Raw genomic sequence first — 25,528 nt, forward strand, 5'->3', positions numbered from 1 at the left:
GCTTGCAGTCGGAGTAAACGGACGAGAAAAGTGGTCTCACATCGAACACAACACGTCGCAACATGAGATTCACAGGTTGTTCGGGGGCAAAGCTGCCCCCTAGGAGCCTTCATGTTTTCGCTTTCAAACAAGGACGGTTCGGCGCCGTTCCGCAATGAATCACACGAGTATTACACTAATCTAAACAATATTCTAGAATTAAAATTCTCAAATGGAATGTTAGATACTTTTATGTACAATTTTTATACAAGCAAGATAATGCAGCTGTCAATTGCGATTCTTTTATTTAATACTGAAAAAAAAGACCCCGTCGGAATTTGATATGCATAACAACAGCCGCATAACGCGTAATAATATTATTAAGTATAAATGCGCTAAATATACGCATTCTTAATTAGCTTCCAGCTATTATATAGACATTATAGAAATATAGTTCATTCTCGAGTTAAGCCGTACGGAAGCTCGTCGTTAATCTTGTAAGATTCAGAATTAGATATGACGTTCATTTTCTCTAGGATTTTAATGTCAGCGTCGTAGAGAACTCGCTTCTTAACGGGGCGGTTTAGGAACCGGTCAGAGGAGTCGTCTCGCGCGCGACGAAGATGACTCATAACTCGATTTTAGCAATTTGCGGTCCCTTTTTACGCTTTTCTTTCTTTGCAGACTTCTTTTTCTTCACGGTATCCTCATGCTGGCCAGCATGAGCAGCGCTCCTGTACGGATTAAAATAGCCTGGATCACGCTCCGTAACGTTCAGCTCCTGCTCGACCAGGCGAAACATCGTGATGGTCGACTTGTTTAGCAAATGCCGCATCTGATTGGCAAAATTCAGAGACCAATGTATTGTGGAGTTCCATCCTGGTTGCGTCCTAAGTATTCTGTGACAGATGTCCGGTAAATGCAAAATAATATCTCCGAAAAGCGCTGAATTCTCCAGAATGCTGGACAACGCTGCAACAAATACAGTGAGTGATAGAGAGCGATTTATAAAGCGTTCTGATTTATTTTTTATCGTTCACTATTACCCGTTGATATCAAATTAATTTTATATAATTTCAGATGCTTAACTCAGATACGTAACTTCAATAATTAGAGCAAAATGTTAGCAGTACGCCGACAGATTTTAAAATTCAATCAGAATGTTGCGGCAAGTCTGTATAAAGCTTGCATTCGCATTAAATTTATGTTCTACTAAGCATAATCCGATTGCTAACGAAAACTGAGCGCAGCCAGATATTTCGTAATCATTTTAATGCTGGCGAAATGGCAGACTGCACTTAGTCTTACCATCGATATACTTTCTTACATTTCTATCAACATTTCATTGTTAAAGTTTTTATAAAATGCGTTTTCGACAGAGTTAAATATTCGGATAAATAATCGTACCATCTTTGACATTGGTATCTTCTGGAAAAGAATTGTTACGCGGTGGAAAACCCGCCTTCTCGAGGACGTTTTTACTCGATTCGATGACCTCCATTATTTTCGCAGCCAGCACCGTAATCATTTTGTACAGGCGTTCGTAATTGTCCATTTTTAAAAGAGTCTGCACAGCTTCTGTGTGATCCTTTCGCCGTTGGGCAAAAAGTTTCTTAACTGTTGCAAAAACAAGAAGTAATGAAGCAATAAAAGAGAATAATTAAATACCCAAGTAAGACATTAAGCTCATAATGACATAGCGTCTCATGAGCCTATTATTTATATATTAATTTAACGTCATAATAATTAAATTTCTTATATTACCAGGCAAAATAAATATTCAAAATATCTATTCATTTTAATAATTTTAATAAAATCGTAAAAGCGCGCAGATTTATATTAGCTTATTTTTTTTACGCGTTGTTTATTTTAAGCAGCATGCAAAAAATTACTTTGAAAAGGGAAAAAACATATATAAAAAACGGTACGTTAAATAACAAAAGCTAATACAAGGAAAAAAAGTAAATTTCGATGTGGAGAACCTACATAACTCTTCGTCAAGTTTCAATTTGGATTCTTCGTTCTTTCGCGCTTCACCCGCGATTGGCTCGCCGGTCTCTCGCTGTGCAGTCGCAAACGCTGTTAACATCGACGCAGCCACAGCAACGTAGAAGAGAACGTGTAGCAGTTGACTCGTTTGCGGTCGGTGCATCGTGGAAAAATTCACCTGGCGAGTGGCGGCGATCGCCGGATGGTGTTCACCCCGCTCAGGTGATACCATCGGCAAGATATCACCGACGATACCAATTAATATACCTCATTCGAACGTGACCACGCCGCAGTCCCGGCCACCGGCGATACTGATGCCACCTGCCGGGGCGAGGAATCTCCGTTGAGCCCGTCATTATCCTCCGGATCATCGAGAGTCATCGTCGACCCGGAACACCGATTTCCCGGACACGGCTGTATCGGGGATCGACCGGATAAATGCGGCAGCATCCACGTCGTTTCACGCCGCTACCGATAACGCGTCGCAGATCAGCGGCGAGCTGAGGCGACGCTCGTGCGATTCTTCATCTTGATTGATATGCCCGGAGCACATTGCACGCGGAATCGTTGACGTTAGACTTCCTCCTAGGTTTCCTCGCAGATTAAAACCCGTGGCAACCGAATATGGCGACGATGGACGGCGACACAAAGCTCGATGCAAGTATCATTTACTGAGATTTGTCAAACGTGTCCCGACGAGTCCCGCTTGTACGAGCATTGCTACAGCGAACATATCGGAAGGACACGATTTCGTAGGTAATGTTCCACCTCCGAACGTACGTTTAATACTATTTTTTTTTTGCATTGTGCTCAACAGATGTATGATGATGTCGTTTATGCAGTGGATCCTCAGAATGTTGAGGGTGAAATGACAGTAGGTGCAAAGCAAAGATCGACTTTGGGAGAGTTGGAATTCAACACGTTAGACGAGCCTATCAGAGATACAATTGTACGTGTAGTTTTCATTATTAATTTTATTTCAGAACTGTAATTTATTTCGAGTAATAATATTCAACATTAAATTTGTTTTTCACCAAAACCTCTGAAACTTGTTTTTATGAGAAAATAGAAGCATTGCCATTTATTTTCTTGAAGCAAGATGTCTTTAAAAAATTACCAGATTATGCTGTAAAATTTTGTATAAATTTAATATTTTTATATTTGATAGTTAAGGGATGTTCGGGCAGTAGGCAGGAAATTTTACCATGTTTTATATCCCAAAGAGAAGCAAAGTTTATTGAAAGAATGTGAGTAATAAATGTCAAAACTATTATTTAAAAAATACTAATTGTTATGTACATATATTTAATATTTCAGGGGATCTATGGGGACCATTAATATTGTGTACTTTTATGGCAATGTAAGATATTATATAGATATAAATATAATATAAAAATAATATATATATTACATTATAATTTATAATTGTTTAACTCAGGATATTACAAGGTTCCACTGATGCAGCAGATAACTCAAATGATGGAGGACCTGAATTTGCAGAAGTGTTTGTTATTGTATGGATTGGATCTATGATTGTTACATTAAACTCAAAATTACTAGGTGGAAATATGTAAGTAGATAAGTAATCTGCAAATTTTTATTTATAGTTATTGAAATAATTACGCTAAAATTAAATCTTTATTTACATAAAATACAAAAATATTCAAATTTACAGATCTTTCTTCCAAAGTGTTTGTGTCCTAGGATATTGCCTTTTACCGAATGCCATTGCATTAATTATATGCAGATTTATATTAATAATGGAACAAAGCACTCTTTTATTTGTAATTCGATTTATAATCAGCACAGTTGGATTTTTGTGGGCAACGTATGGTAAGTGTCGATTAATTTATAAATTTTATCTTTTTATATAAATTGCTACTTAAAAAAAAACTATTACTTTAAAGTTTTTATTAATATTTTAGCGTCTGTGGCGTTCTTGGGCGACAGTCAACCTGCAGGAAGAAAAGGATTAGCAGTATATCCAATTTTTCTATTTTATTCCGTTATATCGTGGCTAGTTATATCTCATACTACATAAAATACAGCACAATAATTAATCTACTACAAGACTGTGCATTGCTCTTCAGCCTTCCGTGTAAATTTGAAAGACTCGAGAAAAAAATATGGAAGGTAATGCAATGTTTTTTTCATATGGTATTTTCCAAGTCCTATATTTGGACATATTCCAATATCGTGTTTTTGTGAATACATATATGGTAGATGAAAATATTTATTATCTTTTTAGAATTCTCACTCAATATGTCAATTATAAAACTTGTAATTATATATAACCTCATTAAATGCACATTACGATCGAGATAACTTTATCGACGATATATACATACATACAAATATAATTTTTCTGTATAAATGAAAAAATTGATCAGATTAGTATATATTTATACACACATGACAAAAAAAACATAAAAGCGATAATTGCGTTATCAATTTTAAATTGCTGCATCTAGATATCTCGTGTACTTCCAATAAGTTTCAACGATTAGTTTTCTTCAAATAATTCCAGTTGTTATTGTAACATTAAATTTAAACAATGAAGAAATTCTAGTATAATTTATTCTTTTTGTATATTATGTACATAGAATTACATTTAAACGATATGTTATAATAAAATAATTTAGTGTATAAGATTGTTATCGTTATTTCATACATGTGAAAAGTATCTGTTTAGCTTTTGTAAAAGAATCTTGCTGTCGTAATGTCCGGGATATGCACTCAACGACTTTTGTACTGCGATGTAACTTGTTTGTAGATCTCCAGCCTGTACGTGCAACAAATTTATATTATTGTAATTCGGCATGCGTCAATGTAGATTAGAATCGACTTGCCTCGTAAGCTAAATGCGCACTGTTGAAGTGTGCTTCATATACATAGCTAGCGATGTTGGCTGCTGCGTGAAAATATGTCCTTGCCGCTGTAACATTGCCGTTGCGCATTTCTATCACACCGAGATTGTTGTAAGCCAAAGCATGCCTATTGTCGCTAGCAATGGCTAGTCTTAAACACTCTTCTGCCATTATCAGATCGCCCAGAGTCTGCAGTCACATTCATTCTATTATAATTTTATTATTTTACAACAATGAAATAAATTGTACATACAATGGCAATATGAGAAATGTTGTACCAGACGTCAGCCACGTTCTCATCGGTTGCGAGATTTAATGCTCTTTCGAAGCACGATATAGTATGGTCATATTGTTGAGCATAGAAGCAACAAAGTCCGAGGTTGTTGAATAGCTCAGCATTATGTACACCCATTTGCAAAAGACGTCTGGAACATATATTTATTGAAATTCATGTACACTGAAAGGCAGATATGACATAAAATATGGAAAATACAAATAGACTTAATTTTATATTGAATTAAAAAAAAATCTTAAAAATAAGAAGTCTATTTGTATTTTTAGTATTTTTACAATTTTTTATTTAATATATACCTGTAATAACGTAAAGCAAGCTCCGGTTGATCGTTGTAAAAATGATGCATGCCTATACTGGCGATCGCCTCGGTGTGAGAAGCATCCTCTTGCGCGATTATTTTGTAATATTTCATCGACATTGCTGCGTTATTTAAGCCTTCGAATATACGGCCCATTTCTGTAAGGATTGTCACGTCGTTCGCAAAAAATTCAAGGCCTCTTTTACACGTATCTAACGCGGCCACTGGCTGATCGAGTCTAATGTAAACTCTGATTAATCGCAATACTGTTTCGATGCTTCTGTGATCTTTCAATGCAGACTTAAACTGTTGCTCTGCATCTCTTACTAGCCCCAGCGTGTAATAACATTTTCCAAGCTGAACTTTCCACCACCAATCTTTATATTGACAAACTTGCGTTGCCTGAACGGCCAGGTCCAATGCCTGTAACATTTTCAGCGATAAAATTAGAACGATTATTATAATATTTAATATCTATTAATATAATAACTCACGTATCTCGCATCATGTTCGTGATAATATATATATTCAAACAACGGTTTTGCTATGCTTTGCTGATTAGCATATTTAGTTACATTCAATCGCGATAGTTGAATGAAAGGCCCACCGGGTTCCGTTAACATCGACGCTGTGCCAAGCCTTGAAAAACAAAGTATTTGTACTTCCTAATACGAAGTTATAGAAGTCACATATTGTACCTGACGCTGCGTCCTGAGCTTGCGGTAATGGGTCTGGCTGTCATTGCTGTTCTCGGTGTTCGCAATGCCTGTTCAATTGATTGAGACATCGCTGCTTGAGTAGCAGGTCGTACTACTCCAGTAACAGGTCTACCTTTCAAATATTAATGCACACTTACGTTTAAAAATTGAATACCATTTTTAATTTTAATTTTTAGGCGAGTTGTAACAAACCAGATTGAGATTTAGGCCGCACTCCTTGACCAGTGTAACTAGTACCAGGATTTTTCAAAGAAGTTCCTGGCCTGGGCATCGTCGATATTGCATAATTATCCAATAAAGTCTCAGCAATTCCTTCCTCTTCGCCCTCAATGTCGTCCACATAAACTTGCAACGTTAGAGCACGCATTTTTAAGACCCACACGGCCTGGTGACAAAGTAAGTTTATGTTCCTCGTAATAATTTCTAATTTTTCGCACAAAAAAAAGAAAAAAAAAAAAAAGAGAGACAGTACCTGATCTAAAGGATTTTTTCTTAATAAATCCGTGCATATTGCAGCACAAGCTTCGTACTTTTGTCGACTGAATAAGCTTAAAGCTGTGAATAATTCCATGCTTGAGAAAGTTTAAATTTTCTTAGAATAAAACACCATTCTTGTAGCATTGATCCGGTAGTTGTCGACTATACTGAGCCTCGAGCAACCACCTGCCTTATGATTGTACATACATACACAAACGAAGTTATTGATTATTCCGAATCATTATTTCTTTCCACGTCGTAAAATGTAAAGGTAGTAATCAATGCAACAATATACACATGATTGCTATTTGTTCACAATAGTGCGAAATTATATGCATTCGATAGATTATTATATTTTGACATTCTTTCTTAGCGTCTACAGAAATAAATAAAATGATTAAATTGAATGTACTCCTGATATAATTCTGGTCTACTGAAATCGTTTTCTACACAATTTCTTAATTTGTGAAAACATTTTAATTGCCATGGAATTCGTTGGTAAAAATCATCCAAGGTTAGTGTAAAAGAATATAAATTAAAACGTTATAACAATTTATAATTTTTACACATTTAATTACATACATGATTATTATTACAGCATACAAGAAGCATTCAAACAGTTTTTCGAAGCAAAAAGTATAAAGGAACAATGCACAGAGCAATCTTTAACACGTTTGCACAAGGAGTTTTTAGTATGTAGCGACAGATGTTTTTTTTCTCGATTTATTTTATTTATAAGAACGGACGTCTTCAGGAAAAGGAAAATGGACAGATGGATTTTTCTCAATTATATGACGCTTTACGAGATGTTTTAGCGATAAAAATGTCACAAGACGAATTTCAGAATCTTTTCAAAAAAGTTAATTGTTTTAGTCATTCCTAAAATTTGCTTTAATGCATTTTTTATAAAAATTTTTTAACAATAATTTTCAAACGTAATTGTTAATTCCAGATAGATGCAAAACTTGATGGCATGATAACGTGGGATGAGTTTATTTCCTACCTGCTGATAGAATTTCAAAATACAGACACTAGTTTAAATACTAGATCGCAAATGTTGGAAGAGCCGTTGACGAATTTGCCGAAATTATTAAGATCACGTCATCGTACTTCTGTATGCAGAATTACATTTTGTCCAGAAGTTTTGCCAGTATGTATTGAATATTAAAAGGTCTGACACGCTAATCGATCAATTCTGTGTTCTTTTACGAATTTATCATATTAATTTTTAGGACAGAAGCACGAGCTTTCATCGAGGTTCTTATCTGACTATTTCTCACGAGGGAGTGATTAATTATTGGACACTTGATCTTGAATATGAGCGTACTGTGCAGTCTAAGAATCGTTAGTATTTCAACAGCCATGTTTTTTATCGTTAATATTCGACGTTACCTTCTTTTGCAGCATATTTGAAGGTGCATTCTACCGCTATAACTGACATGATCGTGCTGCCAGATGTTCAAATAGTGTGCACGAGTTCAACGGAATGTGACTTGAGATTCTACGACGTTGCGGCTAAAAAATTTGATCTTTGCATATTGGTTTTACTAATTTTCTTATAAATTAATATAGATTATTTTAATTATAAGATTAATAATTAATTTAACTGATAAAAATAATGTTTGTAGATATTTAGCTTGGCGAATGCAGTCGTTTGTATGCACTATTACTTCAGTACAAACATAAAAGAAAATTCGTATATTGTTCTGGGTGACACAAGTGGATCCATCATACTCATGGCTTTTAATTCTGTAAATAGAGGACCTTTCAAACCATCTATTGCATACGACACAATTGCTGTTCATTACGACAACGTCATTAAAGTAATACAAGAATTATCTTGATCGTTAAGTCTACCAAGAATAAATTTCGTAAAGTAACTTATACGTAAATATATATATATACTTTGCAGAAAATTTTTTTTCAAAAAATCTTTTTTTTACTTACTGCGTTTAGGGAAAGTTGCAAGGATTTAAAATCACAGAGTTTAAAAACGTACATACAAATTGGACGAGCCAAGTGGCTTATTATGGAAATTTACAAGCTTTTGTGTCGAGTAGTCAATGCTTTAATTGCTCGTTATGCGTTTTCGAAACGAGTGGTACGAGAAGACGACATAAATTTCAAATTTCCATGGGAATATCTTGCTTTACGCTCTGCGAAGGTACTTTCTTATTTGCGAATTAATCAGATTTCGAAAAGATGTTATCGTAAATAATAAATGTAATGAATTTCAGAGAGTCGAATACTGATAACGGGTGGACCAGATTGCGTAGTTCGAGTTTGGAATCCGTTTTCTCCCAAAAAAGCAAATGCCGTTTTGTCAGGTCATCGCTCGACCATCTGCGCGCTCGTCGTAATAGATGCTGGTAAGCGCGTCTATTCCTTGTCGAAAGACAGATGCATAAAAGTGTGGGACGTACCAGCTCTTACTTGCATTCAGGTTTGAACAGTTGTGAAATGCAGTAATCTTTTTCCTGTTGCAATTAACTGTTAACGAATAATGTGTATTTTAGACGTACAACAAGTTGCCGAGTGAGCTGAGTGAATACACCCCGATGACCATAGTATTCAACACGCTAACTCGTACGATGATTATCGCCAGCATGATGATAGCTGTTCTCGTATGCGAGGACGTAATTAACAAGGAAACTTCAGACGGCTATACCCACATCAAAGGCGTTAGTTGTGTGCTCTACAATCAACTTTATCGAGTGGTAATTTTCCTTATTATTCCGAAATTCGTTAATAAAATTTTAAACAAAACTTATTATTTTATCGGCATGCAGATCGTTTCTACAGGGTTGGATTCGTGCATTATCGTATGGGATATTTGGCGCGGACGCCGCTTTCGCTTGATATCACATGCTCATAGTGTTATGCAATATGGGCAATATGCTGATGTGGAGATCACAGCTGCTTGCTTCGATCATTCGGAGCAATTTTTAGTAACCGGCGCTAGAGACGGTTCGTTAAAAATATGGAACTATAATGCTGGCGTCTGTATACGCAGCATGATGGCTGATCGTCAATGGTGCAGCAAACGTTAAATTTTTTATTTAAATAAATAATAATATTTTATATCGTTTTACATATTCGTTTTTTTTTTTGCAGCGAAATAACGAGTATCGTATGGTACGAAAATCGAATCCTGTGTTGCAACTGGAATAATCGCGTGACGGAATTTGCTGCTTTCGAATCTGACATATGCAAAAAAAATTGGATTATTAATCATACCGATGATATTTTATGTTCGGCCGTAATAAAACCTCCACAACTGCTAGCTACCGGAACTTACAATGGAGAGTTAATCTTCTGGAATCTTGAAACGTGCCAGCCTTTGAGAAAGTATCAAGTAATTGATGTTGGTAAAAGGTGATGTCAACTTTCGTTTATTCGCTTATGAATAATAATTGATATAATAGCGACGGGTCATTAGAAACTAATTAATTTTATAGGTGTACCGTGAGAAAGATGAACGTGGAGATAGAAGCTGGAAAATTGGATGAACTCGCCGAATCTATCGTTCAGGAAGCCGAGTAAATTATAATTCTCTTGTTATAAAAGTATCAAAGTGTTCTAAATTAATTTTTTGTGAAATAGAAAAATGACTCTATGCGCTCACCAAGACTCGACATTGAACGTCGTTAACGTGATCGCCATACGTGCAATAATTTTTCTAACTGCGCGAGAAGCGAAGTCGGACGTCGGCACACTGCTAGTCGCTCTCGATTCCGGCTTAGTGCAAGTCTGGACACATTTTCCCGAGGCGAGATTCTTAACAGCCTTCTCGGCCATCCACACCGCCGGCGATTGCGTCACGTCTTTAGCTACCGATGCCGAAAATCAGTTTCTCGTAACAGGTCTTGTAACTTTCAACAAATTTAATCAAATATTTTACAAAATTTTTTTTGTTAATATCAACATTTTTATTTGATGATCTAAAACGTGTTTCTTTAATTTTTTATTGAAGGTCACAGCATGGGGTACATTAAAGTTTGGCTTATCTCTAATTACATATTACCGAATCCGTCGAAGGTTCGTATGCCGTTATTGAGATTGAAGTTTCCATTTCTGTGGAAAGATAAAATTAATGGAAGAGCGAAAAGAGCGGTACGAAATCAGACTCTGCCTCTGTTGCTGTCGTCTGTACGTGGTCACACACAAGGGATCACATCTCTTCAAGTCATTTCTCGCGAGCAAATAATAGTCAGGTAAAACAGGATTGTTATAAAGATCGATATAAATATCTTTCCTGAAAAACTTAAACGAATAGCGGTAGCGCGGATCGCACGGTACGTTTGTGGACTCTTAGTGGTCGTTACATATCGACGTTGGGAACATTTAGAGATTGGGCGATAATTCTACCTACTATTCCCGTGGAAAAGTATTTTGAGAATTACAGGGTTCCAGCAGATATTCAAAGAATTGCAAGTTTCACCACTTTGAAGGTAAGACTTGATTAAAAAATTTTAAAAATATATGGATTTGTTTATAATATATATTTTTGGTGTTAATGTAAAGGTACTTTATGGTGGCATGAGACAAATATCGGAGGAGACTGAGGAAAAAGAAATTAATGTTCCTAAACGAGTTTTTGAGAAGAGGCACATATATGGAACAAAAAACAATTTTGTGTACGAGAACTGTTATAATTCACCATTGTCTGAAAGAACATATCAAAAATGTTTTCGATTGGATAATACTCTACCATATGTGAGTACACACATATACATGCTTTATGATAAAATATTATTTTTATTACATATCGTTATATGTGGCGATTACGACATAGAGATACATGTTGTTCTAAAGAATCTAAAGATCTGAACTCGAATTTAATTAAAAACCGATAGTTATTTAATTACTATTTTTCGGAAGCAATTTATCGAGAATTTAGCGTTCAAAGATAAAAATTAAATATTTACAATACATGACGCGCAATTGCTTAATTATTTATTTACTTTAAAAATAATTTTACATTACATAAGACATAAATTAGGATAAAAAATCTCACATTTGTAGACACCAATTTATGTGCATTTGCCAACATATCCTGTAAAATCTGTAGAAGCACAGAAAACACTTGTGCATGAACAGAAAATGGATCTTACGTATGCATTTTTATTTAAAATTATAAAAAAGATATTGGGAATGTTTTTCTAATATTTTAAAAAAGTATATATAATTACAGTAAAATGATATATTTGAAAAGAGCAATAAAACCATTGCGTTCAAGATAGAACAAATCGTACACACTTTCACAAGATTAAATCTACGGTAAGCCTTCTTGAACTAAGCCTTATAAAACTTGCTAAATATTAGTAAAACAATATATATTTTACACATTGTATAAATCAAAATGAGATATTAATTTATATTACTCGAATTAGTAAAACATTTATTGTTATAACAATTGTCTTTTAATCTAATTTACTAATTCAATTATATAATATTCTAATTACATCCTTTAACCTTTCTTCAGCGAGTACAATAATGACAACGACGATTAATAACTAAAGATAATTAAATATTGTCAAATTGTTACCCAAGTGTGCTAATATAATTTTGCGAATATTAGGATATAACAATGAACAATGTGCTTTCAGGTTTTCGTTTTTTTTTTCTCTCTAATCGAAACAATTTATGCATACAATACTATACTATATTTTAATCGTGTTCATACTCGGTATATCTTCTGTTACTTTAAATTTTTACATTATGGAAATTTTGATTCAACAAATTCGGTTTCCATCATGGAAATACGTGGCGGCGTTTTCCAGATTGCACTGGATGTGCGCTTTAATCTATTTCTGTCTATTCCGTGGAACAGTTCGGTCAAATCTGGCGTACACTTACGAGTATCGAAGAACTTGTAAACTATTGTCTCAGGAATATATTGTTGTATACAAAGTTGTACTTTGCGAACGTGTGCTGCAATTAAAAATTGCACATTTTTTTTTTCTATTTTGATAATGCTTAAAAATATTTAAAAAATGTATATATACCTTGTGCCCAATGTGGTATGTCGTATTTCGGTTTGGTTTCGTCATCCGACTCATCCTCGTCAGGTTCGCTATCTAACACATAATTCATTACGCCTTGGGACTTAGCTTGCTGCTGCTTATACTGCAAAAAAAAAAGAAAAAAAAAAAAAAGAAGTTGGCAATTCAATTTAATATAAATAAAATTTTAATTCTTTTTTCAGCATAAAAAAAACTTACTTTAATTTGAGCCGCAAGTAAGGCCTGATTTTTCTGTTTCAACGTTTCAACAGCGGCTTGTTGAGCTCTCGCCTCCGCTTCCTTACGTTTCTCAGCTTCTTGCTCCCGACGTCTTTGCTCAGCGAGCAAACGTTCCGTTTCCTCTTGTTCTTGCAACCTCTGCAATCTCTGTTGCTCTTCTAATTTACGGCGTTCTTCCTTTTCTTGCGCTCGCTGTAACGCGGCGATACGTTTTTTCTCTAATTCTTCGCGTTGTTTTTCTTGAACTGCAAAGGCTATCTTTGCCTTTTCCTCTCTTTCCTTTTCAGCTTTTTGCCGTTTTTCTAACTCTAGTTTTTCCTTGGCTTCTCGTGCTAATTTATTCTTGAGTTCCTTCTGTTCCCGCTTTCTATATGCAAGTAGATGTAAAATAAAGTATATATGTAAAATTTAACAACTGCATATCTTTTCGATTATAAAACTTTACATACCTTCTCTTTTCTTCCATCAGTAATTTTAAAGTTTCTTCTCTCTTTTTTCTTGCGTCTTCTTCATGCCGCCTCTTTTCATCTAGCCTTTCAAACGAATTAATTTTAGTAATATTTTTTGGCGGTGGAATGAAGGAATCAACATTGGTAACGATGTTTGTGCGTCCAACCGTTTTCGTATACTAAAATTAAAGTATATGTAAGAAAATATGTTGATAGCAACAAATTAAGAAAAATATAAATTTTTACATTTATCTTACATTTGCAAGACTTTGTGTGTTTAAAGGAGTGTGAAGACGAGGAACGGATAACGTAGGTTGGAGCAATTTTATCTTGCTTAAAGGTGTCGTTTTTATCTGCTGTAATTGCTTTACGTTTGGTTTATCGGTTTGATTTGATAAAAATCTATTAATCCGTTCTGGCAATGGTTCCTTGTTCTGAAAAAGCAAAGTTAATTATTAACAAAATTTATTAACAAAAAAAATATAAATAAAAAAAAAAAAAATTGAAACATGACTAACCACAGACTCTTTTACCTCTTTAATCTCGTCATTATTTTTCTTTTGTTTCGCTAATGAAATCCTTTTAGCTTTTACGAGCGACTTATGAGCTAATATTTGCGTAACACTTTTATCTGCATTTTTCGTTTCTGTCTGCATTTCTGCAGTGGCCATTGCACGAGTTTTCGTTCTAGTTATCCGAACTGGAGCTTCTACTTCAACTGTTTTCGGACTATGCATAACCGCCTGCTCAAATGCTTCCACCCGCTTCTTCACAGGATTTTTTGCATAAGGACTAAATAAAGCATTTTGCTTGTACGTAATTTTGTTTTCTTGTGCAACTGTAGGCGCGACTTTTTCCTTGAGACGCTTTCTTATTTCCGGTGTATTGGGGATTACATCTTCGCTAGACGTTAATAACAAATCAGCTTCTTTTTGAAGACGTTTATTTTTATTAAGTTTCTTTGGCTTTTTTATTTCCGGTGATGATTCATCGTCTGTAATTAATCCATTGCAATTATCATATTGTTCAGGTTTCTGAGATGAATGCATATTGTTTGGCAATATATTCTTAATATTTTCCTTTTCCTTTAATTTCTTACTATTTCTAGTGTTCGCCGTTTTGATCACCACGGTCTCATTTAATTTTGATTTCTGTGGTAAACGCTCTAATACCACTGTTGCATTCAATATCTTATCTTGTGTAGTAAGACTATGTTTTAGAGTTGAATTCATAATTGGAACAGGTTTTCCAATTGCATCTTCATATATAGATACTTCAACATCTTCAATATTAGATGCAATAATCGCATCATCTTTATTGGCTTCTTTGTCATGAAGATTCATGGAGTTTGCTGTATTAGAGCATCTTTCATTAGACCTTGTTTTCTTAGAGTGTTCTATACTTGATTTAAAGACATTGTTCTCTTGGACATTTTTACTTTCCTGAATTTTTTCAACAGGTGTGACTATAACTTGAGGAACCTGTTTACAGATTTGTTCTGTTACTTTTCTTGATTCTGTATCTTTATCTGAATTCTTTTCTATTTTGCTATACTTAGAAACTCTCTCACCATCTTCATCAGAAGTGCTTAATGTAGGCTTCTTCCTTTTAATGTTGTTTTTTTTCTTTCCCTGATAAATACAAAATGGTACATTATATATTACTCTAAAGTTAGTACTAGTTATAACATATTGTAACCATAATAAAGGTGTAAAATGTACTTACTTCATTTACAGAATTATCCAAGATAGACAGACTTTTCTTAATATTGTCATCTGCTTTCTTGGACGCTCGCCTTTTGGGTCTTGCATTTGTCACCTCATTTTCTTTTTGCTGTTCTTCATCGAGAAACTGACGAGAACTTGTTGGAGAAACATTGTTCTCTTTAAATACCTCATCCTCCAGAATGGTCTCGATACGCTGAACCGCCTTTTTCCGTAACATCTTCGGCGTCTTTGGGACGATGAATCCGCCTGACGGCTGTGACAATTGCGTGAACAACGTCTGCATGAAAGACAAACAGTCCTCGACATCTTTGTCGAGACCTTTTGATAGTTCCACGCGACGGTTGTGGATTTCCTGCAGATTATTGAGAATACTGTCCCGGATCTCGTTTTTCGACTTTTCGTTCATGGTGCTGCCGGGCTGCGAGACTCCGTTTCTCACGTTATGTTGTCACAGAGGTACGCGTATCAGTCAAAATGCCTATATGTGAACGCCCGCAAGTCCACAACACCACGGTGTGTTGCGGAAACGGCGCTTCAATATTCATCAAAACTCCTAAAACGCGCGGGGACCACTTAGGTTCGGACGGAATACACGCCTAAGCAGAGAATTCTTTGGCGGGCTGACAACCCTCACCTATTCTCCCTCCTGTACTGTCCTGTACACGCCTGTACTTTTTTCGGCCGTCCAACGAGCCAACCGACTTTTTCGTTTGATTTAAACCGCGATCGCTGGCGACATCTGCACCCGCCATCGAGTCCCTCCATTGCGTTCGTAAACGTAACGTGGTTTCGCCTATAAATCTCATTTCGATTTCACCGTCGGCGACAGTCGTGATTCGTAGCTGATTTTATCGAAACTGAAAAAAAATTTATTATTTTAATTTTTTATGTACACAGCCGTCGACGGTAAAATTTTTTGTAATAATAAATATGATTAATTAAAATTCTACTTTTCTCTATTTGTGGAGAAAAAGTAGACAAGCTTTTATTTGAAATTTGCTTCCGACCTATTTATTTCCAATTGGATAATATCGCTCAGCTGATTGCAGCGAGGTTACGGTACAACTGCCGGTAGCGATTTACTCGCTTTTAAATTCTAAAACACGAGGATAATAAAGATGAAAAAAGAATTCGAGGAATTACCGTGATTTAATCTTACGTTAATTGCAGGTATGGCAATGCGTCACATTTTCCGAAAATTATGGGATAATATTAGACCCGCAATGGTAAGAATACAGTTTTTACGATATATCTTAGTTCCTGCTTTCTTATTTAAATCCTATTTTAACTTACTAAAAAGAAAGTCTTTATTCACTTGCAGTACACATCGGGTATATTAATCGCACATTGTACCTCGTGTGACAAACCTGGTGAAAATGACAAGTTAAATCTAACGTCGCCAGACGTAAATAAACTCACTCGTGAGTATATGATAAAACAATCTGCATTGGACGCCGCTAACAGTGCAACGCAAGTACTGACTGTCACTTACGTGTCTATAGTAGGTCTAAGCATGGAGTACAGGTGATTAACAGTGATTACATATATTCACAAGGACAAGATAAATCCGTTTCACCGTGACAATTTTATAGAACATTGTTGAACGAGCTCATTTCCCTTCTTGAGGTAACTGTGATACGTGCTGTGAGTGATGAGCACTGGGATTTAATCGTAACTGTACGGAACGAGATGCAAGACACAAAGGAGAAAATTACCGTAAGAAAAAGCTTTGAGAAACGATAAATTTGTTTGGCAAGATATGAAACGTTAAATATAACAGTTAAAAATTTTAATTAATTAAAATTTTTACATTGTATATAGATTGCACATATGTCTTACATTAACAAATTAGATTTTACATAATTATATAAGTTAAAATAAATTTTTTTTTTAACCATATAGCGTTTAACTACATATATGGATTATGCACATAAAATGGTAATAAGTAGTGCAGAGCTGTGTTATATGTGTGGAATGGATAATTTGACCGACACGCTTCAACAGAGGATAGAAGATGCATTAAACAGGGTGAAAGAAGAAAATGATAGCAATGCAAAACTCGAACGAACATACTGGCGCATACAGGAACGATGTATTAAAGACACTAATAAAAAAACCGAGGAGCAATAAACTAAATTATAGAGAATTGTTATAAAAAATTTTCTAATATTAAAAATATAGTTTGATTAATTTTTTTCTTAAAAAAATTTGTACTTTAATTATATTAAAAAATACATTAAAAACTCCGTAAATGATATTTAATTTTCAATCGTAATGAAACGAAAACGGTAATTTAATCATGCATTTATTTAAGTAGTCAATTACTTCTCGAGCGTTTTCAAAGTCTCAAGATTAATCATTCGTAACCGGAACGGAGATCCGAGTGTACCCCGCAAGGATAAATTAACGCCAATATATATAAGATTAATCATTCGAATTGATTTTATTTACTTTAAATTTATCACCTATCTATATGACAATAAAAAAAACATATTATCTTTTTTATTTTTTATTACATCGTTTACAAATAGCGATTTTTTTATATACATTTTTACTGTATATATAAACAGCACCTTTTAATTTAATTTATATCACATTTAAATTGTTGTCGTCACTAGCGATCCATTAAGAAACACATAAAAATACAGAATAAATATTAGTAGGTTTGATACACTTGGGGAAAAAAGCTAATGACGAATTGTAGTTTTAACTTGAAGTTATAGAATAAATATCTAGCACACAAAAATCGAAGATATTTGATATGACTTATAAGCACATATACGAATAAAATTTGCTTGCATATTCATAACAATAAATTATACAACTAACTTTTTAAATTTATGATATACACAATTGTCAATTAAATAATGGGCAGTAAATTATATAAATTGGCAGTGCACTAAACACATAATAATCTTGGTCCTATTCCGAATTATTTAAATACGGATTCACACATCTTCTCCAATTATTCAATATAAACAAGCTCAAATTGCTTTTAAAATCACATTTTGATTTTTGATTGCTTAAGTTTAAATATATTATCAGAAAAGTAGATCAATTCCAGATTGATTTGTATTTTTTTTTTTACTAGTAAAGTGCAAATGCAAAAGTTTATCACATTACATTATTACGAATGGAACAATTCTTACCATTATTTTGCACCGAACATCTTATCCCGAATTAAATCGTCGTTAGCACAATTTTCTTAAATTTTATTTTTTAATGTTGTTTTACAAACTACTCTCTGCTTCTTGTATACTAGGATTTTCCATTAAAGTTTGATTTTTTTGAGCAAATATCTTAAACACTTCGTCTTCGAAGTTAGGATCAAGCAGAATGTCTATTCCCTTCGTTCCATTCGTCGAATACTTTTGAAATACAGTCCTGGCCACTTCCCACAATGAGCAATTGTGTTGCAGCGTATGGACCAGAGGCATTGCCAAGGGAAACAACGATGATAGATTACTAGAAAAAAAATAAAATAAAATAAAATAAAAATAAGCACAATGCTCGGATAAAAAAAAAGATTAAATGTACTCACGTAAAGACGGGAATAACTAAATTAGTAATAAATTGTATTTGGAGATCAGGAATCGACGCACGTTCTCTGTCCATCATTTCGACGGGCGCGTTGCCCATGCTTTTCTCCAGATCTCCTTGCGAAAAGAATTCGTCAAATATTTGTTCCTAATACAAAAAATTAAAATATATTCATAACTATTGGTAAACTTGTTCAAATCGGATATTAAAATTAATTTACCGCTGTTTTTTTTGAGAGTTTCCAATCCTTGGTTTGATCGCTAAGATCGCAACAAGTCATAAGCATCTCAAATAGTAGCTTTTGTTGTTTCGAATCTTCTTTGTTATATCCATTGCGAATCATTTCTTCCTGGGTTTTTATGATACGAAAATGAGAGGCTAAATCAGTCGCGAGTATATTGCTCCTCAGCAAATCTAAAGCTTCACTGTACTCGTTGCTGTTCAAGCTCTCAAATATATTGCAGCCTTCAGTGTTTAAAATACACATCGTTTGCGCAAGATGATGTCTCTATTAAATTAAAAAAAAAATGTATCTGTTTAGTTGAATAACAAAATGTTAATATTGTTTAAAGTGCCGGCATTCCGATTTACCTCCATAACAGATCCCTCTGAACTGTAAAGACTTGCTAATACTGTGCCACATTGAGTTTGAAACGAATTATTAGTTCCTCTGTGATCTATATCGTGACACAAACATGACACAAAAAACACCATAGCTTGCAAAGGCGTCATGTAATTTTTTTCAACGAGCTGCATATTCTTTATTAACAGATATGCGAAATGCGCCACGGAAAATGCATGTGTCCAATTGTGATAAGGTACATCTCTGTAGCCTTTCTTGACATATAATATGAATCTAAAGAATGTTATATTACATTACAAAAAAAAAAGAATGAATCATTACTTATGTCTACATTACCTTGCAAGAGTCGGCATTTTAATTCTCCAATGATTTAAGAAATTTAAGTCAGTAAACATTTTAACAGTGTAACAAGGTATATGTTTGTAAGGTACATTTTTCGGACTAAAGTGAAATTTGTTGAAATCTTTAATATTATGGTCATCTCTGCAGTTTAACAATGCTTGTACAGCAGATTCTTCCACCTGTAATAAATAATTTCTATATAATCCATCGACCGGTTGTAATATACATCGTTTATCTAACGAATGTCTCACCTTCATGTGATACATCATTATCTCATTGCTAAGCTTGTTTCTAGCTTGAGCATCCTGCATTTTTTTATATACGATGCTATGCATTATTGATATACCGCAGTAAATGCTAAACGCCGTCGCAATTTGCTCGTCAAAGGCATCAAAGTACAAACCGTTTATTTTATTACATAATTGAGCCACTCCTAAAACATACCATAATACTTTAAATCTTCAGACTTTTATTGCAATTTTATTTTAATTGTTATATTTTGACAGTAACGCGTGTTTAATTTACCAACAATGCCTTTTTCATCTCGTATTGGAAAGCACAAAATATTTCTAGTTCTAAACCCTGTTGCTTCATCTATCCCACGATAAAAAAGCGGGTGATTGTAAGCGTCTCGAATATTGAGTAATTTACCGGTGGTTGCGACGTGACCGGCTATACCTTGTCCAATAGGTATTCTCATTTCGCTTATAGCCTAGAAAAATAAAAAACCGAACATGTTAAATTATTTAAAAAAAAAACGATGCACGCGCATGCAAACATTAACTGTGTAAGTTACCTACTTCTCCCGTGGAAATGCCATCAAACACTTTGGCAACCAGATCTTGTTGGTCAGGATCCAAAAGGAATAAAGAGCATCTTTCTGCATTTGTCAATTTTCTGACCTCTGCCATAATTTCGCGCAGTAGATCAGAAAAGTCTCCTAAATTTTGGATTAGAATATCGATAAAAAAAACATGTAAATTCAACATTGTGCTTAAAGTTAGTTTTTGTACCTAAATATGTAAAAAGCTTTCTAGAAACTGCCAATAAATCTTGACATTGTTGCTTTACACGGGTTTCCTCGTAGCAGCGCAGCGAACTGAGCAAGTATCCAAGGCAAAACCTGCGATATTTCATATTTAATTTTTTAATTAATTAAAATATTTCTATTAGCAATTGCACAACGTGCTATTTCTGTACAATACCTAAAGCATTCTTTAACTATCTCTATACAAGCATGCTTAGCCTCGTCCCCATCCACATAATCTACCAGACACACAAGTAAAGCTGTATAATGCTTGAAAGGATGTTGTATCGGAATCGTTAAAAGGGACTGTGATGTTGCATCTGTTATCTCATTAATGTATTTCACTAATTCTCTATCAAGTTGTGCCACACTCAGGGCTAATGACGTTTTATTTATCACAGCCTCATACAAAACACTGTTTGGTATCTGTAAAACAAATTTCTGATTTTTACATATTTATAAAAAATGTATTTAAAAAAAAATACTATCACATTTGTTTTTCAAATAGATAAATTTAAAGAAAATAAAAGAAAAGACATCAAATATGCTATGCATGCACTTGACACAAGACACTACTGTAGACATCTCTTAATTAGGCATGCCATTGTGAAATATGGAATTATTTGAAACATACAAATTCAAATAAATGATAAGTGTTTTATCAAAATTCTTATCAAGAGATCAATATTGCTAAGATTACAAAAAAAATCCAATCAATAATTTTATCATGAGTGGCTGTTAAGCAGGCAATTTAAAAATACCCTGATAAGTTTAATAGATAGTTGTACCCAGTGATAACAAAATGTGATAGACAACAAGTGTTTAATGACAAGTATCACAATTAGGAAAGATTCTCTCATTCTAAACAGCCTGAGTATACATGTAATTGCACAATTAAAATTATTGTTTAATACAACATTTTCATATCTCCAAGCTTTATTTTTATTTCTATACGAAATTATTATACAAAAGATACTTACAAGAAATCTCAATTCTCTATCCAAAACTTTGTCACCTATCACATGAATAACCATTTCCTCTGATTCTATCAGTACTGATATTAGAAAGACTAGTCTTGTGTTTGTCACTTCCTGTACCTACAAATAAAACGATTAACAAATGACGTTTGTACATTAATTTTAATGTATTAATTAATGCATTAATTAATTGTACATTAATTTGCTATTACAAAAAAAAAAAGAAAATAATAATAATAATTAATAAATACAAAAAAAGAAGCCAGCAAGTTAGTGTTCCGTCAACCTAGCAAACGACTGCAACCGCCAGTGGTCATCATCGGTTGACGGATCAACGGCGAATTGATTATTCGGAAGGTGTCCGCGATGCGAAAAGGCAGTTCTGCGATTTAGACGTACATATTTATTCAGCCGTCGCTGCACCTCCGTGCACGGCAGATCGCACAGCTGCTCGATCAGCGCGAGGATCCTAGTGGGATCGGACGCCGGGTTGGAGCCCATCTCGGTGCCGGTCTTCCTCTCGTCCCGCGGTGATCTCACGAATCATTTCACGGTGAGACGACGCTGAGCACCGTCGCGAGACGATCCAGCGGCATCGGCCGCTCCGTCGCGATCCTTGGCGCGGGATGACATCGAGGGCAGCTGATGCTGGAACCTGGTCGCGTAAACTCGAAGGGAACGGTCCTTCTCGCCGTGCCCTTTAAAATTAAGCTCATTCGACGCGTTGTCACTTAACGTAAAAGAGCCTTGGGCAAATAAGCGCCGTTCACCGACGAAAAACCAAGTTATTACTTCGGAAAAATCGATACTCACGAGGTTAGAAAACCTGTCACATCATGGAATGCACAACGACACGAAATGCTACGCGGTCGTTGCGCAAGCTCCGCGAGAGCGTCCGCGCGCGCTACGTGCTCGTCCGCGTCTCCTGCGTGAACTATATTTAAATAAACATATTTTATATTAATTTTCGTCTTCCGAAATTGAAGAAAAACGGCAGACAGATGACAGCGACGTACTCTTACCTCATAACTGTCGATTTTTACAGCCTGATAACACGTTCCGTTAAGAAAACGATTTTCAGTTTCAGACAATCGTCGTCGGATGCAGCGATTTACTGCGGGACAGAATATTTCTTGCGTCTCTATAAATTCATTATTCCGCGGCCAATTCATGATAATGTAATAGCACAGTGCCGCAGTAGTGTGGTAGTGATAAAGAAGTGAGAGCGCGTTATCGTGCCGATGGTATTGTAATTCGAATGTAGACAATCATTTTCAATGACAGTAGGCAGATTTGACGATTCCGATCATGGCGTGACCGTCACCAACGTCTTGACGACTCGACGATGCCGAAACGCTTGTCTCGGAGGAGCGAGATCATCAACGTCGAAAGAGAAGCGACGAGATGAGCGCGGAAGCAATATGAGAGATCGTAGCAATTATTTTTCACTACGATGATCTGCTGGTTTCACTGTAAATAAACTTTAATTCTTTCTGTAATCATTTTGGCCGCAATAACTATTCAACGTGGCGTAGAATTTAATAAGAAGACACGCAAAAGAGTTCTTTTGTTGATCTCCTTATATTTTTTAAGGTGTCACCACAGATATCGTGGATCCTGCTGTGGAGAAACACCATTGCAATTAACGTTGGAAATTCTTTCGAGAATGGACACTTCAAGCTCGAAACATTTTTCCAAAGTCAACTCTTCAGTCAGTGCAATGATTTACGATCCACACAACGAAGTGAAATATTCACTGAATACTATGCAACGGCTCAATGTGACTAGATACTCTGGTTACCCTGGCCATTCAGCAACGCAACACTTCCAACAAACCGACGAGAATCGAAATGAAAACAGTTTGTGTAGTAGCAAAGAGCTTTGTTCACAGATCTCGCAGCAGTCGTCCGGCACCCAAACTGTGCAAAAAGTAGACGCCGCAACTATGACGGATCCTTTACAAATTGATTTTAGGCTTACCTCCGAATACTTGGCACGTTGTTCCAGTACATTAGGTTTACCGTATGTAACCAAATATGAAAACTGTGGCACAAATTCTACAACCACATGTCAAGAAGTAAGATCGAAAATAGAATTTGATATTGAACCGCAACATATTAATGGTGAGTCGATACTTTATATCACGGCGCTTTTTATCGCGAACTGTTATTGCATGCCGCAAACGTTGAAAACTTTACAAAATATTTGCCTCTATTTTACGCCATCGACGATTTTACATAACGTATGACTCTTTGACTGTGCAAGGTATGTTGGTTTACCATTGCCCCGAGTGTGCGTATAGATTTGACGATCGAGAAACGCTTCACGAGCATTTAGAGGATCACAAACAAAGACCACACATCTGTGATATTTGTGGGGCGAGCTTGAAACGAAAGGAGCATTTGGATCGTCACAAGCAAGGTCATAATAAAGATAGACCGTATCAATGTAACATGTGCTGCAAGGCATTTAAGCGTAACGAGCACTTGGCGCGCCATATGATTACTCATTCAGGTAGCAAAAATCAAATTTGTACCGAATGCGGTAAAGCTTTCTACAGGAAAGATCATTTAAAGAAACATTTGCAAAGTCACAATAGCGCTCGAGGTAAAAATTTGGGCATCTCGCAAAATAATTCCAGCCATCTACAGCCAAGTGACCATGGACTGAATAGTTTTGCAATAATGATGAGGCAATCCGGGCCTCCTTCTCTTTCAAATTTACGAACATAATTATTGCATTATAATTACGTACGTGCATCCCTAGCTCCTATCTCTGTCTACGAAACAAAAAAAGTATATTTTACTTTATTACTTAGACGATTTTATTGCATAAACATTAACACTAAATGAGCTTCATCCGACATACTTAACTTTGCGAAATAATAATCGTCGAAGTAATTTGTTATTAATCTAAAAACCCATGTTCCTAAAGGAGTATACCTTGTTACATACTTTTATCAACCGATAGATAAGATTACGATAATATTATCGATTTTGTAATACAGGATTTATAATACACTGTACGTGCAGCGAGTTGTCTGGACATTGAGAATGTACCTGTTGAGAAAACGAAGGGATGGGATTATTTTCGAAATTCGAAAATGACATTAAAGTTCAAAGGAACTCAGTTAATATCGATAATATATTTTACATTATTGTCTTATGTGTTTTTACTCTCGAAAAAAATGTTTTATTGTTAGATAAACTGAGTCCAATGAATTTCGCTTCCATGAATACCTGTGGTATTAAGCCATAATTTGTATAACCGCGAAACTGTTTATTTTAAACGGAATTGTGTTTTATATATATATATATTTTTTTTTTAGTTTTTATTAGTGTATTATTTATTCCTTCAAGAGATAAATTCATAAACTGGGCATTAAACAGACAATAGAAATGATTCGTAGAATCATGAAACATACTGAATTTTTTTTCTTAAGAAAAAAGGGTAATGCTAATTTGACAATACAGCGCAATAACGCGTTGTTCCTAAAAAGTTTTTGACTAACTAGCGTCACATAGTAATAACGTCATAAATGTCTTACATGTTTTATAAATAAAACTCGAGAATTTTTTTTTTTAATATTTTTTTGCGAATTGTATGTTTGAATCGGGTATTCGATACGAATGATTTGTACAGTAATTTTGTTTAAGCGATGTTTAATAAGCAAGCGTAATAGCGTAAGATCTTTGCGACTCGTAGCGAGATTATGAACAATTGTAGAGCGCTCTGTAGTAAAGAATGGGATTATTACTTATACGAATGTATTGACGCATATTTTGTAGAAAATTAATTAAATTGTTTCAGATAGGTTTACGTTATCTATTTGTGCTGTTGTTAAAAATATTATCTTTAAAAATAGTTTTACGTTTGTCGAAATCCTTTTAAATCTTGTGCGCATGGTATTCACTTTGCCACCTTGTTATTCAAAGAAACTTCATTAATTTTTTTTAAGTACGTTGAAATATAAAAATTATTATTTAGCTGCGAAGGAAAAAGATGAGTGGTGTC

At 34.9% G+C, this 25,528-nt stretch overlaps 8 protein-coding genes across 13 annotated transcripts; 4 read left to right on the forward strand and 4 right to left on the reverse strand.

Moving 5' to 3' along the window:
- Positions 1-212: 212 nt before the first annotated feature.
- On the reverse strand, positions 213-2,200 carry LOC139101698 (coiled-coil domain-containing protein 134). Its single transcript, XM_070655059.1, has 3 exons — positions 1,966-2,200; positions 1,387-1,596; positions 213-951 (listed from the first exon to the last, which is right to left on the reverse strand). The coding sequence occupies exons 1-3, from the start codon at positions 2,198-2,200 to the stop codon at positions 608-610; spliced, it is 789 nt and encodes a 262-aa protein (XP_070511160.1). The 3' UTR covers positions 213-607.
- A 283-nt stretch (positions 2,201-2,483) lies between these two features.
- Positions 2,484-4,531, forward strand: LOC139101699 (protein YIPF6). The gene is made up of 7 exons (XM_070655060.1): positions 2,484-2,625; positions 2,786-2,917; positions 3,137-3,215; positions 3,286-3,328; positions 3,407-3,538; positions 3,644-3,801; positions 3,894-4,531. Exons 1-7 carry the CDS (start codon positions 2,593-2,595, stop codon positions 4,007-4,009), a joined length of 693 nt encoding a protein of 230 aa, XP_070511161.1. The 5' UTR covers positions 2,484-2,592; the 3' UTR covers positions 4,010-4,531.
- On the reverse strand, positions 4,463-6,795 carry Bbs8 (tetratricopeptide repeat protein 8). Its single transcript, XM_070655042.1, has 8 exons — positions 6,620-6,795; positions 6,340-6,532; positions 6,127-6,259; positions 5,923-6,067; positions 5,427-5,851; positions 5,089-5,260; positions 4,818-5,024; positions 4,463-4,750 (listed from the first exon to the last, which is right to left on the reverse strand). Exons 1-8 carry the CDS (start codon positions 6,716-6,718, stop codon positions 4,634-4,636), a joined length of 1,491 nt encoding a protein of 496 aa, XP_070511143.1. The 5' UTR covers positions 6,719-6,795; the 3' UTR covers positions 4,463-4,633.
- Wdy (WD repeat-containing protein WDY) lies at positions 6,426-12,250 on the forward strand. The gene is made up of 20 exons (XM_070655892.1): positions 6,426-6,543; positions 6,766-6,895; positions 6,998-7,138; positions 7,223-7,316; positions 7,379-7,483; positions 7,577-7,774; positions 7,857-7,968; positions 8,029-8,165; positions 8,253-8,447; positions 8,581-8,788; positions 8,862-9,067; positions 9,141-9,341; positions 9,414-9,658; positions 9,739-9,999; positions 10,083-10,163; positions 10,225-10,487; positions 10,598-10,838; positions 10,901-11,075; positions 11,149-11,340; positions 11,650-12,250. The coding sequence occupies exons 3-20, from the start codon at positions 7,110-7,112 to the stop codon at positions 11,788-11,790; spliced, it is 3,084 nt and encodes a 1,027-aa protein (XP_070511993.1). The 5' UTR covers positions 6,426-6,543; positions 6,766-6,895; positions 6,998-7,109; the 3' UTR covers positions 11,791-12,250.
- On the reverse strand, positions 11,810-15,720 carry Incenp (Inner centromere protein). 2 transcript variants are annotated; one of them, XM_070655023.1, is made up of 7 exons: positions 15,044-15,720; positions 13,852-14,949; positions 13,576-13,752; positions 13,319-13,497; positions 12,849-13,236; positions 12,633-12,753; positions 11,810-12,558 (listed from the first exon to the last, which is right to left on the reverse strand). In XM_070655023.1, the coding sequence occupies exons 1-7, from the start codon at positions 15,449-15,451 to the stop codon at positions 12,344-12,346; spliced, it is 2,586 nt and encodes an 861-aa protein (XP_070511124.1). In that variant the 5' UTR covers positions 15,452-15,720; the 3' UTR covers positions 11,810-12,343. The 2 variants fall into 2 exon arrangements, with proteins under 2 accessions (XP_070511124.1, XP_070511123.1); XM_070655022.1 differs by having other exon boundaries at positions 13,837-14,949.
- On the forward strand, positions 11,819-17,323 carry LOC139101700 (uncharacterized). 4 transcript variants are annotated; one of them, XM_070655065.1, is made up of 6 exons: positions 15,831-15,951; positions 16,216-16,271; positions 16,367-16,466; positions 16,548-16,569; positions 16,638-16,761; positions 16,948-17,323. In XM_070655065.1, the coding sequence occupies exons 1-6, from the start codon at positions 15,933-15,935 to the stop codon at positions 17,173-17,175; spliced, it is 549 nt and encodes a 182-aa protein (XP_070511166.1). In that variant the 5' UTR covers positions 15,831-15,932; the 3' UTR covers positions 17,176-17,323. The 4 variants fall into 4 exon arrangements, with proteins under 4 accessions (XP_070511164.1, XP_070511166.1, XP_070511163.1 ...); XM_070655063.1 differs by lacking the exon at positions 15,831-15,951 and adding an exon at positions 11,819-11,904 and having other exon boundaries at positions 16,367-16,569; XM_070655062.1 differs by having other exon boundaries at positions 15,833-15,951; positions 16,367-16,569.
- A 221-nt stretch (positions 17,324-17,544) lies between these two features.
- LOC139101682 (cGMP-dependent 3',5'-cyclic phosphodiesterase) lies at positions 17,545-22,397 on the reverse strand. 2 transcript variants are annotated; one of them, XM_070655025.1, is made up of 13 exons: positions 22,328-22,397; positions 21,914-22,212; positions 21,518-21,634; positions 20,716-20,963; positions 20,524-20,633; positions 20,311-20,450; positions 20,036-20,222; positions 19,762-19,943; positions 19,505-19,689; positions 19,177-19,441; positions 18,806-19,093; positions 18,587-18,732; positions 17,545-18,510 (listed from the first exon to the last, which is right to left on the reverse strand). In XM_070655025.1, exons 2-13 carry the CDS (start codon positions 22,013-22,015, stop codon positions 18,276-18,278), a joined length of 2,205 nt encoding a protein of 734 aa, XP_070511126.1. In that variant the 5' UTR covers positions 22,016-22,212; positions 22,328-22,397; the 3' UTR covers positions 17,545-18,275. The 2 variants fall into 2 exon arrangements, with proteins under 2 accessions (XP_070511126.1, XP_070511125.1); XM_070655024.1 differs by having other exon boundaries at positions 21,914-22,384.
- A 264-nt stretch (positions 22,398-22,661) lies between these two features.
- On the forward strand, positions 22,662-25,331 carry LOC139101695 (uncharacterized). Its single transcript, XM_070655056.1, has 3 exons — positions 22,662-22,986; positions 23,108-23,637; positions 23,780-25,331. Exons 2-3 carry the CDS (start codon positions 23,181-23,183, stop codon positions 24,244-24,246), a joined length of 924 nt encoding a protein of 307 aa, XP_070511157.1. The 5' UTR covers positions 22,662-22,986; positions 23,108-23,180; the 3' UTR covers positions 24,247-25,331.
- Positions 25,332-25,528: the final 197 nt, after the last annotated feature.

This window comes from Cardiocondyla obscurior, linkage group LG04, assembly GCF_019399895.1.
Source record: "Cardiocondyla obscurior isolate alpha-2009 linkage group LG04, Cobs3.1, whole genome shotgun sequence".
Classification (NCBI taxonomy): Eukaryota; Metazoa; Arthropoda; class Insecta; order Hymenoptera; family Formicidae; genus Cardiocondyla; species Cardiocondyla obscurior.